The 14,788-nt window shown below is 39.7% G+C and overlaps 1 protein-coding gene across 1 annotated transcript in view; it reads left to right on the top strand.

Moving 5' to 3' along the window:
• LOC311492880 (uncharacterized protein) overlaps positions 1–14,134 on the top strand; it is a gene marked incomplete at its 5' end in the record, with an annotated part of 263,852 nt that extends 249,718 nt beyond the window's left edge. Inside the window, 3 exons of the mRNA XM_084551312.1 lie at positions 10,838–11,167; positions 12,040–12,363; positions 12,446–14,134. Of these exons, the coding sequence (XP_084407438.1) occupies positions 10,838–11,167; positions 12,040–12,363; positions 12,446–12,540 (749 nt within the window). The 3' untranslated portion in view covers positions 12,541–14,134. The remainder of the gene's footprint in view (positions 1–10,837; positions 11,168–12,039; positions 12,364–12,445) is intronic.
• Between the last annotated feature and the right edge of the window lie 654 nt (positions 14,135–14,788).

Genomic DNA, 14,788 nt, shown 5'->3' on the forward strand with positions numbered 1-14,788 from the left:
CCTCAACATTTAGTAGACTAATTGGTCTAAACTGACTTATTTCCAACGAGTCCCTCTCTTTGGGAATAAAAATCCCCCCTGCCCTGCGCCATGCCTTGGGAATAACCTGTTTCTTCCATACTACCTTCATCAATTTCCACAGGAACCTCAGCACATCTGGTGCACTCTTATACAGCCGGTAGGGGACCCCATTAGGTCCCTGGGCTGAAGAGGCTCTTGCGCGCCTTACCACTTCTTGAACCTGTTTCCGGGCTGTCATCACACTGGCTACCTATTTCACCAAGAGGTGGAATGTCAGAGGGTAGTGCCACCTTTCTAAACCTGTCCGTATCTTTATGCACCTCCTCCAAATACTCCTCAAGCTTCTCTTTTGGTACCGTGAGGTTACCATTCTTTTCCTTGCTAAATAGCGACTTCACAAACCTAAATGGGTCCTTATAAAATGCTAATCTACCCCGCTCTTTCCTTTTCCTATTTTTCCTGATGTTCTATAAGTTCGTTAAATGCACCTCTAAGTTTCAAATTCAAACATTTCAATCAATTAAACCAAAAGCAGCATGCAATGGCAGTTCTTTGTTCAGGAGGTGAACAGTGAATGCGGTATATGATGTTACGTTCCTACCACACCACTGAGAAAAGGCATGAAGCAGGTAGGCTTGAGGCCTGCCAATAGGTGGGGTGGGTGAATGGGTGAATCCTCTCAGAAGTTGTCCAGTTCTTTCAAAGGGTAGCTCGCCATCAATCCAGAATCTCTTCATCCATAAAAGCCTAACCTGTTTTGCAAACAGGCATCATTAGAATCATCATCATCACCATCATCAGTCTTTCCACACTAATGTATGCTTTTTCCTCAGTCTCACCAGTGTTCAGCCAAATGTCTTCTTCTTCTTCTTTGTTTATTGGCAGATTACATCTCTTTGGTGCATACCGCCACCAACTGTACAGGAGTGTGTAAAGGGACTTGGCATACTATCATGGTACTCTATGTTGAAGAGGAAACGTTACATTTAAAAAAAAAAAAAAAAAAAAAAGGATCCTAGATCCTTTTAATTAAACCTGTGTCATTCAGAAAAATGAATAAGGATTTGATCCTGTCTCTTTGCATTCCTTCTTCCTTAAGGATGTTCTCAATCCCATTTTCAGCCTCTCTTTCTTTCCATTGCTGCCTGTGTTCTGTGTATTTTTTGCACTTAAATAAAATATGGTCTACATCTTCTATAACATGACATTCAGAACATAAACCATTACTCTTCCCAATTAATCTTAGTGTACCATTAAGACCTGTGTGACCCAATCTTAGTCTACTATACACCACCTCTTCCCTTCTGTTGTTACATACTGTTATTCTTTTCCTCCATACATTTTCTTGAATTGTGTGATAATGCCTTGCATTGTACTCTACCTCCCATTCATTTTGCCATTTCAGTATACCTTCTGATTTAATTTTAGATTTGGCTTCTCCCTTCCCCATTGAAATATTGATTCCTATATGTTCTTTTTTCAGCACATCCTTAGCTATTTTGTCAGCCACTTCATTCCCCTTTATCCCAACATGTGCTGGAACCCAACAAAACTGAACCAATATTCCAAGGTTCTTTATATTCAATAAAATATGTCTTGCCTCTATTACCAAGTCCTCTCTTACTGATTTTCCTGTTTCAAAACTGGTTAATACTGCCAAGGAATCAGTACATATGACAGATCGAAGTGGCTTGATTTCTTCAATCCACCTCAATGCAGTTATTATTCCTGCTAGCTCTATAGAATATATTGATAGGAAATTATTCAATCTATAACCATATTTTTTCTTAAATGTAGGAATATATATCCCAATTCCACAATGACCATCTTGAGGATCTTTTGACCCATCTGTAAAAATTTTAATAAAACCATAATATTTAGACTGAAGATGTCTTTGGCTGCATTCTGCAAGGCTTGCTTCATTAGGCTGTTTTGCTTTTTCCTTCAACAGTTCTACATCAATGGTTGGCACAGGCAGCATCCATGGAGGAGCTGAACTCAACACTAGAGCAGGGCTAAACTTGAAATCTAAAATTCCATACTCTCTTGCTGTATTTGTAATGTGCCATCCAAAACCAGAACTCTTTGAATGGTATTCCCAACATGCATTAAGGATTGTTAAGGCAGGATTATTTACACTTCCTTTAAGTCTCACCCAATATGTTAAGGACAACTTATCAAATCTAAATTTAAGTGGAGTTTCTTCAGCTTCAACTAATAGAGCACAATTAGGAGTTGTTTTAAACGCTCCTAACGCAATTCTTAAACCTTTAAATTGCACTCTATCAAGTTTCCTGAGAGATGTTGCACATGCAGAACTATATACTATGCATCCATAATCTATATTTGATCTGATTAATGCTTTGTAGATGTTCATTAATGATTGTTTGTCTGCTCCCCATTGCTGCCCAGAAATCATCCTCATAAGATTTAATACTTTTTTACATTTAGATTCTACATGAACTATATGATGTTTCCATGTCATTCTTTCATCCATGTAGATTCCAAGATATTTAAACTTATTCACTCTTTCCAGTTGCTGATTATACAACATTATTTTAAAATTCTCTGGAACCTTCCTTCTTGTGAAAAACATTATCTTCGACTTAGGTAAAGAGAATTTAAATCCCCAGTCTAATCCCCATTGTTCTAATATTTCTATTTCTTTTTGTAACCTTCCAACAATATATGGAACATTCCTCCCTCTTTTCCATACTACAGCATCATCTGCATACAACAGACCTTCACCTCCTTTTTCAAATAAATCATTAATCATAATATTAAATAAAATAGGACTGATAACGCTCCCCTGGGGAATTCCATTTTCCACCACATATTCTTCTGATAACTCATTACCTACTCTGACCCTCAAAGTACGATGAGATAAGAAATCCAAAATGAAATTAAACATCCTCCCATTTATTCCAATCTTTTCCAACTTAATTAATAGACCCTCTCTCCACATGGTGTCATAAGCTTTTTCTATGTCCAGAAAAACGGCTACCATCACCTCCTTCATGACTAGAGACTTTTCAACTTCATTACACAGTTTAACAAGAGCATCTGTTGTTGATTTATTTTAAGCAGGGATTTCTTTTCCAAAAAATAATTCAAACGGCCCACAACCAATTTTTCCATAAGCTTTCCTAGGTGTGAAGTTAGAGCTATGGGTCTGTAATTACCTGGATTACCAGCATCTTTCCCTGGTTTAGGAAATGGGAGAATTGTAGCCTTTTTCCATATCTTAGATAACTTTCCTTCTTTCCAAATTTCATTAATTAGCTCAAGAATCTTTTCCAGTACTTCCTCAGGAAGTTTCCTGAACATAGCATAGCACAAATTATCACATCCTGGTGAGGAGTAACCTATATTATTTACTGCCATTTTCAATTCTGACATATTAAAGCCATCATCAAGTATAGACTCAGTTTCAGATTTAGCATTTAAAATACCTTCATTCGCCTTTAAAATTTCCTCTTTCCTTTTTTTAAAACGATCTTCCAAGTGATCTCCTTTATGTATTTCAGCAAAACATTTCCCCAACATATTAGCCTTTTCCTTATCTGATATAGCTTTAAGATTTGTTTCATCAATTAGTACAGGAATATTTGCTGGTTTATATCTACCTGACATCTTTTTTACCATCATCCACATCTTATCTAATCTAGTCTCCCTTCCAATTGTGGAGCAAAACTGCCTCCAAGATTCCCTTTTAACCTCTTTAATTACTTTCCTTGCTAGAGCCTTATTTCTTTGGTATTCTATAAGATTATCTGTAGTTAAAGTTTTACGCAGTTTTTTCAAAGCTTTATTTCGTTCTTTAATAACTTCTTTACATTTATCATTCCACCATGGAACATCTTCTGGCTTTTACTTATAGGGATGGCCTGACTAGCTGCACTCAGAATGAGGATACTTAAATTATCATTCCTCTGATCTATAGTTTGTTCTACATTTGGAATATTCTTAACTTCTTCATTGCAATTTGTTAAATATTTCTCCCAATCTGCTTTCATAAAATGCCATTTATGATGAGTGTAGCTTTCTTCAATCTTCAATTCAACTTCAATTTTACAAAAAATAGGAAAATGATCACTACCAATACTTGTGTTCTGATCAGTCTCCCATTCACATATACTTGCTATTTTCCTATCAACTAAAGTCAGGTCAATACATGAGGTTTCATTTTTGTATATATTTATTCGTGTTCCACTACCCTTATTTAAACATACTAACATTCTGTCATTCATCATTTCCTCAACAGCCTCCCCATTTAAATCTGTATGTTTACTTCCCCATAAGCTATTGTGTGCATTAAAATCCCCACACCAAATTTCTCTGTGAGACCTTTTAATAATGTTCCTCAGCAACTCATTTGTTAGAGCTTTACATGGATTATAGTAGTTAACAATTGTGTGTTTGCCATTATCCCCATTAAAAATTTCAGTCACTATACATTCATGTTCTTTAGCTGTACCCAACTGTCTATATGGTATTCCTTCTCTAATAAAAGTCATACACCCTCCTCCTCTCTCTTTATCCCTGTCATGTCTAATACTGATATAACCTTTTAAAACAAATTCTAACTGTGGTTTTAGCCATGTTTCCTGAATACATATGATATCTGGTTTATTATTTAATTCATGTATATACCTTTTAAACTCCTGTCCATTTGCTATTAGACTTCTTGCATTCCACTGAAGAATGATTAAGACCATTAGATATTTAACCAGCTTGAGAATCTCCATATTTACTATTTAACATTTCATGAATTTCATCAGCTTTAGTTGTGGTGCCCAAAAATTCATTTGCAGCTTCCACAACTGATTTAATTCTATCACTCTTCCTAGAGTGCTGTATTGTGACATTAACTATAGAACATATGAATGCTATGAACTCTTTTTCCTTTATTAGCAAAGTCTCTTTTGAGATTCTTGATCTGCATTCACAGCATTCTGTCACTGGGTTAGACCTAGGTACGCCTACCTCTATCTGTTCATCAGTATGGTTCCCAGTATTCTTTCTTGGACTCCAAGAGTTCTGTTCTGTTGGAGATACAAGTCCGTTAACATTAACGTCTTTCTTAGCTTTACTTATCTCCTTTAGTGCATTAGCATATGAAACCTGATGAGTCAGTTTGTACTTCTGAATTTCTTTCGCTTCCTTCTGTCTTTCACACCCCCCATATGCAGCACTATGTTGACCTCCACAGTTACAACATTTTAGCTGAACATTCTCCCCACATTTCCCATACTCATGATCCCCTCCACATTTTGCACACCTAAGTTTACCTTTACATTGTACTGCTACATGACCAAAACGTTGACATTTAAAACAACGTATTACAGGGGGAATGAATTCTCGCACTGGGTAGCTCATAAAGCCCATTTGTACTTTTGCAGGTATCTCATTCTTGAAATAAAGTAAAACTGACAAACTCTCTGTTTTTTTCTTTACCTTTCGTCAGGCGTTTTGCATCAACTATCTCTCCTCCTTTCACATTGTTCTTGACCTCCTCAATGGATACTGACACTGGAATCCCAGTAATGACTCCCCTTTTCTTTGCCGCTACTCCTGGAATGTGTGAGTTTATTTTAGAACCATTTAGGGTAGATCTCTTTAAGATCTTATCTTGCTGAGCTTCAGACGCTGCAAAAATCAGTAGCCTACCGTTCCCCATAAAGCGAGCATGGTTAATTTGACCAATTTCTTTGTCAATAGCTTTGGTAACATGAATGGGGTGTAAATCTGGCCCTCCTTGTTGATCAAACACTATAATTACTTTCCAAACTTCTTTATCTGGCTCCTTAACTCTAGATCGTATTTCAGTTTTACTTCTTTTAGCTGTGTCCACAGATTCAGTACTACTGCTAGACTCTGATCTTTGCCTCGTTTTCTTTTTCCTCACTTCCTCCCAAAACATTTCCTCCTCATTATTCCTTATATTACTAGTACCTGCTGAATCTTCTGCCATTGTCCACTTTACATTCACTGTACAGTAGTTAAATTCAAACCTTCCGCGTCACTGTTCTCCGTCAACACTCCGACCGCCACTCTCCACCGGAAACCGCGTCAGCGATCCCAGTCCCTCGGTCTCTCCCCCCAAACCCCAGTCCAGCCAAATGTCATATCCAGAAATCCAAGGCAGCAGTAGAAATAGTTGGGTAATGGAGTGGTGGAGGCCTGTTAGCATTAGCATTTGTTAGCTCTGATACTGAACAGTTTCCAACTTGTTTCAATTGAGATGTGACTCACCAATCAACGGAAAAGTCCTGTTTCCAATTTCCTGCTGGTTTATGATACAGATTCTGATGCTGAGTGATATGGTGTGATCAACAGTGTTTGGAATAACGGCGTTTAAAAGAACGGCGTTAGGTAACGACGTCATTTTCTCAGTAACGGGGTAATCTAACTAATTACTTTTCCCGTCGTTACAACGCCGTTAACGTTACTGGACGTTAAATGCGGTGCGTTACTATGCATTGATTGAATAAACTGTGTAATCCAAACGCACCCCTGGCTCACCGCTAGTGAGGAGGTGGGTTAATAACGAGGTAAGCGATTATGATTGGCTAAGGCAGAGTCATGTTTCATGGTAGCCAATCAGAGCCAGTGGTTTTACACACATGACAGCACACGCGCCACACACACACAACAGCTAAACAGAGATTCGATGAAGCAGCAGAGATGGCGAGTCAGGAGCAATCCGATGAAAAGTTGGCATTTTCAAGGTGGAGATATAAGCACTACTTCAATAAATAAAATTAAATCATTGTGGTCAAAGGGAGGAACGTGCATGTAATGTGTAGCTACATTATGTCCAGGAGCAAAGACTTTCTCGACATCCGTTGTAGCAACTCTAATTTAATGAAGCATCTCACAACGACACACGCATCTACAAAGCTAGTGGCCAAAAACACCGATACCTCCACCACAGATGACAGCTCGCTGTCTAAACCCTACCGAAATATAAATATTATATATATAAATATAATATAAATATAATTATAATATATATATATATAAATATCGAAAGTTATGTACAAACACCTGTCTGTCCTATTCATTTCAACTGACTTGTGAAAACTGCTCAAAAAAATCCAAATTCTTTGACATATAGCAACTTTTTTTTTTTAACAGTAACGCAAATAGTTACTTTCCCTGGTAACGAGTTACTTTTATTATAGAGTAATTCAGTTACTAACTCAGTTACTTTTTGGAACAAGTAGTGAGTAACTATAACTAATTACTTTTTTAAAGTAACGTTCCCAACACTGGTGATCAAGTGGCTGCTGTGTATCTGAATGAAGCCGAGTCCACTTGAGGAGGTCCAATGCTCTGAAGGTGTCTGATTGGCTGTAGTGATGTTACGAGACGTGTCGAGGCTTCGAAGCGTGTGTCGAGAATGGAGGCGGGGTTTCCGCGAAGCGCGTATCGAGGCTTGCTTCAATTAGGGGAGGGGCCAAAAAAATGACGTCCGAAGCCTCGCTGCCCGGCTGTACCACGTGACTGATTCAGAAAGTGGTTCTGATTTTCCCGCGAGGTTTGACAGCACTATAAACCCCTCGGGGTTTTTGATAGAGTGTCAAGTTGCGGAGTTTGGATAGAGTTTATATAATTTGGAGATAGTTTGGAGAGTTTAAAAAGAGAGATATAGTTTGAAGATTTAGGAGAGTGAGGAGAGAAAGATAGGTAAGAGGATGGAGCCAGCTAGGAAGAGACATATTGAGTGCCCTCTTCCTAGTTCCACAAGCACTTTCACTTTCCTCTGCCTGTTTAAGCCCATGCCATTTGCCTAAAGTGACGGAAAAACACACAACCTGCCATATCATATCATACTACCATTTTGGGAAAAGTTACACACACAATATATATTGTGTGTTTTATTCAAAAAATATCATACACCTGTGATAATTTAAGTAGAGAAATTATTTGGTCATACATTTTTTTGTAATTCATAGTCATTCCCAAGAGCCATTACAGATAGTGATGGCCCTCTGACACCCGAGGCTCCGACACATGCGCCGTAGCTCATGAAGCAATTGTATCGAACTACTGTGCCGAGGCGTGGTTCGTTCGAAGCAGCTGAGTGACGTCCGAAGCAGTTCAAGTGCTTCGGACGTCACTCGAAGCACTTGAACTGCTTCAGACGTCACTCAAGTGCTTCGGACGCTTCAGCAGCAAACGAATCACCTGAGGGGTTCGGTTTGTCATGTGAATCACTTGGCGGATCGAGTGTGTTCAGGGATATCCCGGATACCCTATTTAGTGGTGCTCATTTGAATGTTTCTTTGCAGAGTAGGTTGGTTTGTTGCTGTAGTTGGAGTTAGTTGCGTATTTTGTGGAGATAGATCGTAATTAGAGATTCAGAGAGAAATAGATAAATTAGTTACATAGTTAGATAACACTGTACTGATAGATAGACATAGTTACATAGATAGTCCTAAATAGCGTTATATAGATAAGACAGTGAGAAAGATACAGATAAGATATAGATATATATCTAATATAAAACTATAGCCCAAAACTATGCACGCACTTCTGACTATATATAGTCACACTACTAAACCATGATACCAAGAGCAAAAGAAAATAGTTGACGTAAGCGCTGAAACATAAACATTAGTGCAAATTAATGACGGTCCACAGAGTGTAGTAGTGACGTAATGAAAATGGTCCAACGACAACCGAGCGCCATTAACGGGTTTAGTGGCACACTGTGAAATCACTGGTCTTTTGTTATTGAATCAAGGGATCGATTCCCATTGTTTGTTTGTTTTTTTATTTTTTATTGTTGGTATGTATATAATTTTCTTATAATCAACTTTAAACCACATATCCATGTAACGTAGTCGGATAGGAATGTGCATGGCGAATCAAGTCCCACACAAGCATGAACCAGTAAGACACGTCTCCATTGCACTACATTTTATTGTCCACTAGATACAAAAAATAGAGCACGGAGTCACTGAAGCTTCGAGTAATGAACCTTTTTTTAATCACGTGTCGAGGCTTCAACGAAACCTCGATTGCCCATCACTAATTACAGACACAAAAAAATCAATGCATCACACATTATGTGGTTATACACTTGGCCAGTAGGTGGTTTCATGTGCACATGAAGCTTCGAGAAATGAACCCTTTCTCGAACCAGTTGGCTTAAGTGGTTCGATGCCTCATGAGGCTTCATCTCGCCATCACTAATTGGCTGTTTCCTGTGATCCATGTTGTGCTTCAGGTTATAATTCGTGTTGGCCAACAATAAACTATAGCAGAGTGATTTAAGTTACCAATGCTACACACACAACTGATCTCTCTGGCTAATTCCCATCAATGATCTATCTGCAGCATTTTGAATCAGTTGAAGGCTTTTCAGAGAGCTATGTGGACAATCTGATAATAATAAATCCAGCCTGGAAGCAGTGTTGCCAACTTGGCGACTTTCTCGCTAAATCTAGCGACTTTCAAATCCTCTTGGCGACTTTTTTTTGTCAAAAGCGACTAGCGACAAATCTAGCGACTTTTTCTGTTTTTATTGGAGACTTTTCTGGTTCTTGGAGACTCTGATGTGAAAGCACATCAGTTTTCAGTTACTGTCCTCAACAAGCAGCGGGTGCTGCCGTGAGCCCCTCCCCCGTCCCAAAGCACTCACAGGTGGTCAGTCTCACAGTAGCCCCGTGCAGCAGCAGCAGAACAGAGAGGAGACCCACGCCACTCCGCGTCCAGACTGCAAATGAATGGCGCATGTGCAAAGATGCTGATTGCGCCCTGGTTTACAGAGTGGGATGTAAATGTAAATGTTTCTTCACTGTCACACTAAAATAAATTGTAAAATAATAATCCATTTAGATGTCAAGTTAAAACCGTTTATACAAAAAATGTTAAAAAAAGTTGTAGTTATGGCAAAAAATGCCCATATTTACTGTGACTTGTTGTAGGCTCCTAAGTGGAGCATAAGGTTAGAAACTAAACCAAATTTAAGAAAATTAAAAATAATAATAATAATAAATAAGTAACTCTGCGAGAGTGTCTCTTTTGAGTCACTTTGGCAATACCAAGCCCGGATAAAGGAGGAGCGTTAATAATACAGGACAAAATTAATTTTGTGTGGCTAGGCAAAGCATTAGTCATGACATTATTTTGAGAGGTGATGGCCTATTTCAATGGCAAAATAAAAAAACAAAAAGACAACCAAGAATCAACAGAAGAATGTTCATTTGTAGTTCTAAACATATTTAGGTGTTTTTTACTCACTTTTTGTTATTCATGTTATTCGTCTCTCCTACAGCGTCCATCACAATTACATCCAAATGGCAAAATTATGCAAATTAGCCGATGGCGTCATTTAGCGACTTCTAGCGACTTTTAGGACAGACAATAGTTACTTTCCTTACTGAGGAGTTGGCAACACTGCCTGGAAGAAACTAATGCATCAACTAGTTCTTCAGCTTTGAGCAGTGTCTGCACCACAAGGAGGAAATTAGCCCGACGCGTTTCAGCTCATGGCCTTCATCAGGGTAGGCCAAAGACAATCTGCTGCTGGTGCTGGGAAATAAGAATGAAAAGGAATGAACCTGATTAAGACACAGGGAAATGTTCTGAAATCATTCATTCACTTCATAAATAGATAGTTGAACATTTAACATTTAATACATCAGTAGTTTACACTTCTTAACTTGTCTCTGTTCAATGGAGAATGGGACATATTTCAGACTGGAACCAGTCAAACATGTTTCACTCCAAATATTTCCTTCAATGTGCTCAGAGCTGCTGCTGCTGTCTCTACAGCTGATGATGGGATTTGTTGTCCTCTCAGTCCCCCAGGTGGTGACGGTGGATTCAGGGGTGGAGTCTGTCCAGCTGACCTGCAAAACCACAGCTCACCTGCCTGAAGACGCTAAAGTGGAGTGGATGGATGATGAAAATGATGTGGTCCATGTGTATCAGAACGGCTCTGACCAGCTTGAAGACCAGGACCAGATTTACGGAAACAGAACGAAGATGAATGAAGACCTGCTGAAAACTGGAGACCTCAGTCTGACCCTGAAATACCCCACAGAGAGAGACACTAAGACCTACACCTGCACAGTCTACAACAAGGAGGGAGACATCCTGATGAAGAAACAAGTGGAGCTCAATGTCAGAGGTCAGTACTGTAGATACAGGTCAGAGGTCAGAGGTCAGTACTGTAGATACAGGTCAGAGGTCAGTACTGTACATACAGGTCAGAGGTCAGTACTGTAGATACAGGTCAGAGGTCAGAGACCAGAGAGCTTTTCCACCTGTTCTCAGATCAGTTCCAGCAGATGTGAGGTGACTGGTTTCTGATTCATGTTCTCAGTAAACTGGATCAGACTTTGATTCCAGTCTCATCTTAAATGCTCTCTGAAGAACCCAGGCTGGAAAGCTCCTTCTCTGATCCAGAGGCTCCTCTGCTTGAATGGAGTGGATTGTGAATGGAGTCTGGTGCAGTAGCTGCAGTGTTTGATTGATGTCCAGTCAGTGTTGGAGCCAGACTTTCTGATCAATGAGAGAAGATGAGAAACACTGACAGTGATCCTTCAGCAACAAACATGTGATCAGAGCTGGACGTTATTGATCCAACACTAATGTAGAGCTGAGCTGAGACTTTGATGAGATGAAGGGTTCTGTGTTTGAAATGCTGGTGGAGCTGAGATTCATTGACACCACAGAGAGACAAAGAGACTGAAGACATGTCAGGATCTGAACTCTTCTTCTCTTCACTGTCACATGTTAGATCCACAGATAGAAAAGCAGCAGACAGCAGCTCCACACTGACGGGAGACATTACTGTGAAGCAGCACATGGACAAACAACCAACCATCAAGACTCTGATCATCTGCAACACCTTTCTAGATCTCTGTCCTGTTCCTTCTGCTCTCATCTGCTTCTGTCCTTCAGCTTTCTCTACAATCATTCAATAAAGTCATGAAAACCTGCTGCTGCTGCTGCTGCTGCTGTCTCTACAGCTGATGATGGGATTTGTTGTCCTCTCAGTCTGTCAGGTGGAGGTGGAGGAGGGGGTGGAGTCTGTCCAGCTGCCCTTCAGAACCACAAAGCTGCCTGAAGATGCTAAAGTTGTGTGGAAGAACAGATACTTCAGGAAGGTCCATGTGTATCAGAACGACTCTGACCAGCTTGAAGACCAGAACCAGATTTACAGAAACAGAACGAAGATGAATGAAGACCTGCTGAAAACTGGAGACCTCAGTCTGACCCTGAAATACCCCACAGAGAGAGACAGCAGAGAATACATCTGTGGAGTCTACAACAAGAAGGGAGACATCCTGAGAGAGAAAAGAGTGGAGCTCAGAGTCAAAGGTTTGTTTCTTTCTTTCTTTCTTTCTGTCTGTCTTTGTCTCTAACTGTCTTTGTCTCTAACTGTCTTGTGTCTCCTCTGCAGACAGAGTCCACGTCCAGGATGAACCAATGAACTCCAGGAACAGAAGCATCTCCATTGATGTAACGTCTCCTCTGATGGCTGAAGAGTCAGTTTGATCAGGTTGTTGATCTTTGATTATTGATCAGTGAAGGATCTGATGGACGATGGATGAAGAGAGGAGGACGCTTTGTCAGCTCCTAGTCCTGGTCTGAAGACTCTTTAAGGATCAGTGTTGATCAACATGTTGTCTTCGTTGGTCTTAGACTATAGATCAGGAAAGCTGAGCTCCAGATATTTGTTCTGATCAGCTGAACACTTCCTTCTTCTTCTTTCATATCAGTCTTTGTGGATTTCCACCGTCTCCAGATGGTTTCATTGCTCCCTCACATCTTCAGCTCCGTCTGGATCTCTTCCTGCTTCCATCTGAATGTGGATCCTGGAGAAACCATCAGCTCCTTCACTGCTGAGCAGGAGGAGAAACATTTAAGATTCACCTTCATCACCTCAAAAGACTGACTGAACTCCTTCAGACTGATTCTTCCTCTTCTGGTTCATTGTTGGTTGATTTTGACCAAATAAGTCCAGGTGGGAGGAGTTGGTGTGTTTCTATCGAGCAGCCTCTAGGTGGTGCTGTTTTATCATGCACACAGTTATCAGTACCGTTCAAAACAAGGAAAGTAAAAGTAAAAACTTGTTGAATACAGAATACAATATCTGACCTTGTTTAAAATAAAATGGTGTGGAGTTTTGAAACATGAAACATTATTGTGAGACTCTGAAGGATGTGTATTCAGTATATCTGCTCTGTCCTTCCAGAGCTCCTCCCACCTTTCAGAGAACTGACCACATAGTTATGAGCTTTAGAGTCATGTGGTTTTTCTTTCTGCTCTGGTTTGAAACCCTAAAAGTTCCTGGGCTCCTGGAGTCATGGACATCAGCTGTTAACCTCAGATGAAGTCCAGTCCAGTCACATGTCATAGTTTTCTGTCAGGCTGGATGTCAACAAGCAGCCCTGGAGCTAAAAGGCTACTTAAACATGAGGAATATTAATGCAGCACTTTCAACATGTCAACATACGATGTGATCAAGGACCCTGACTTTGCTGAAAAGAATATTGAATTATAAATTTATTTTTCTTTAAACTTAAACTCCTACATGTTTAATTAAAGGCAAAACAACAATAACACAATCAGACCATTTCCAGGTGACTCTTTATAATTGACTAATAACACACTGTCACTGTCAGTCTCAATTTATCTATAAAACACATTTAAAAACAACTAATGTTGACAATGAAGAGGAAGAGGTGAAATAAATCAAAAGCTTAAAACACATTGTGTCAATGCTGTGAAGAAAAGAACAGTGTCATCTGATCCTGATTCATCCTTTCACTGTGTCTGGATCATTCACTCATTAATGTTACTGTCATCCTCTGGTGAAAGCTGACACTTAAACTCTAGTGCATGGATTCCCAAAGTGTGGTGGAGAAGAAGTAAAGTGGAAGCTTGTGGTAACTTTGTTACATTATTTTGAAAATGTTCCAGTGTTTCAGTTTAAATGAAATGTGAGAGCTCATTGTTGTGATCGTGATTATTTAGTTATATGTGAGTTCTGGTCATTTGAGTATGATTAAACATGCTGCCTTTCATATGGATATAAAAAACCTTGTTGTGTTTTATTTATTTATTTATTTATTTTTTAGTTGTGGGACATACGTAGAAGGGGGTGTGCGGCCAAAAAAGGTTTGGCAACCGCTGCTCTAGTGGACACCTCACACAGAGCGAGCTCTTCTTCTTTTTGAAAAGAAAGTACCATCAAGGCCACCACCTCTCCATCTGGGTTCACCCAACGCTCCAAGCCTCTATCATCATGGTGGATTTGTTGATAGGAACCAAAGTGGTGAACAGAGTTTCCTTCAGCTCAGCGTCTAAGGAACTCTGTGTTTGAGTCATATTTCAATCATAAAGGGGTCCATGCTGTGGCGAAGTCGTCCCCGAGCGGCACGCAGAGGCATAAGTCACCAGTAGCGCCCCCTATAGACCATATTGCACGAAACTTTGTGGGCTTGTAAGGAGTCATCTACAAATGATTATTGTCAAATTTCAAGCAGTTTACTGTGGTGGTTTGTGAGATATAAACATGTAGTGGTTGTAGCGCCCCCTATAGCCCGAATTTCACGCCCCCTGTTGACGTAATGTCACGCAACTTGATGGGCGTCTACACAATATGTTACAGATTGTGTATGCCAAGTTTCATGAAGTTAGCTATTGCAGTTTCGGAGATATTGAAATGTTGCTTGTGTAGCGCCCCCTAGAGACCAAGGGTCACGAAAGTTGGGGTGCTTGTACAGAATCATATTATTAT

This window comes from Chelon labrosus (genome assembly GCF_963514085.1).
Source record: "Chelon labrosus genome assembly, chromosome: 1".
NCBI classification, from domain to species: Eukaryota; Metazoa; Chordata; class Actinopteri; order Mugiliformes; family Mugilidae; genus Chelon; species Chelon labrosus.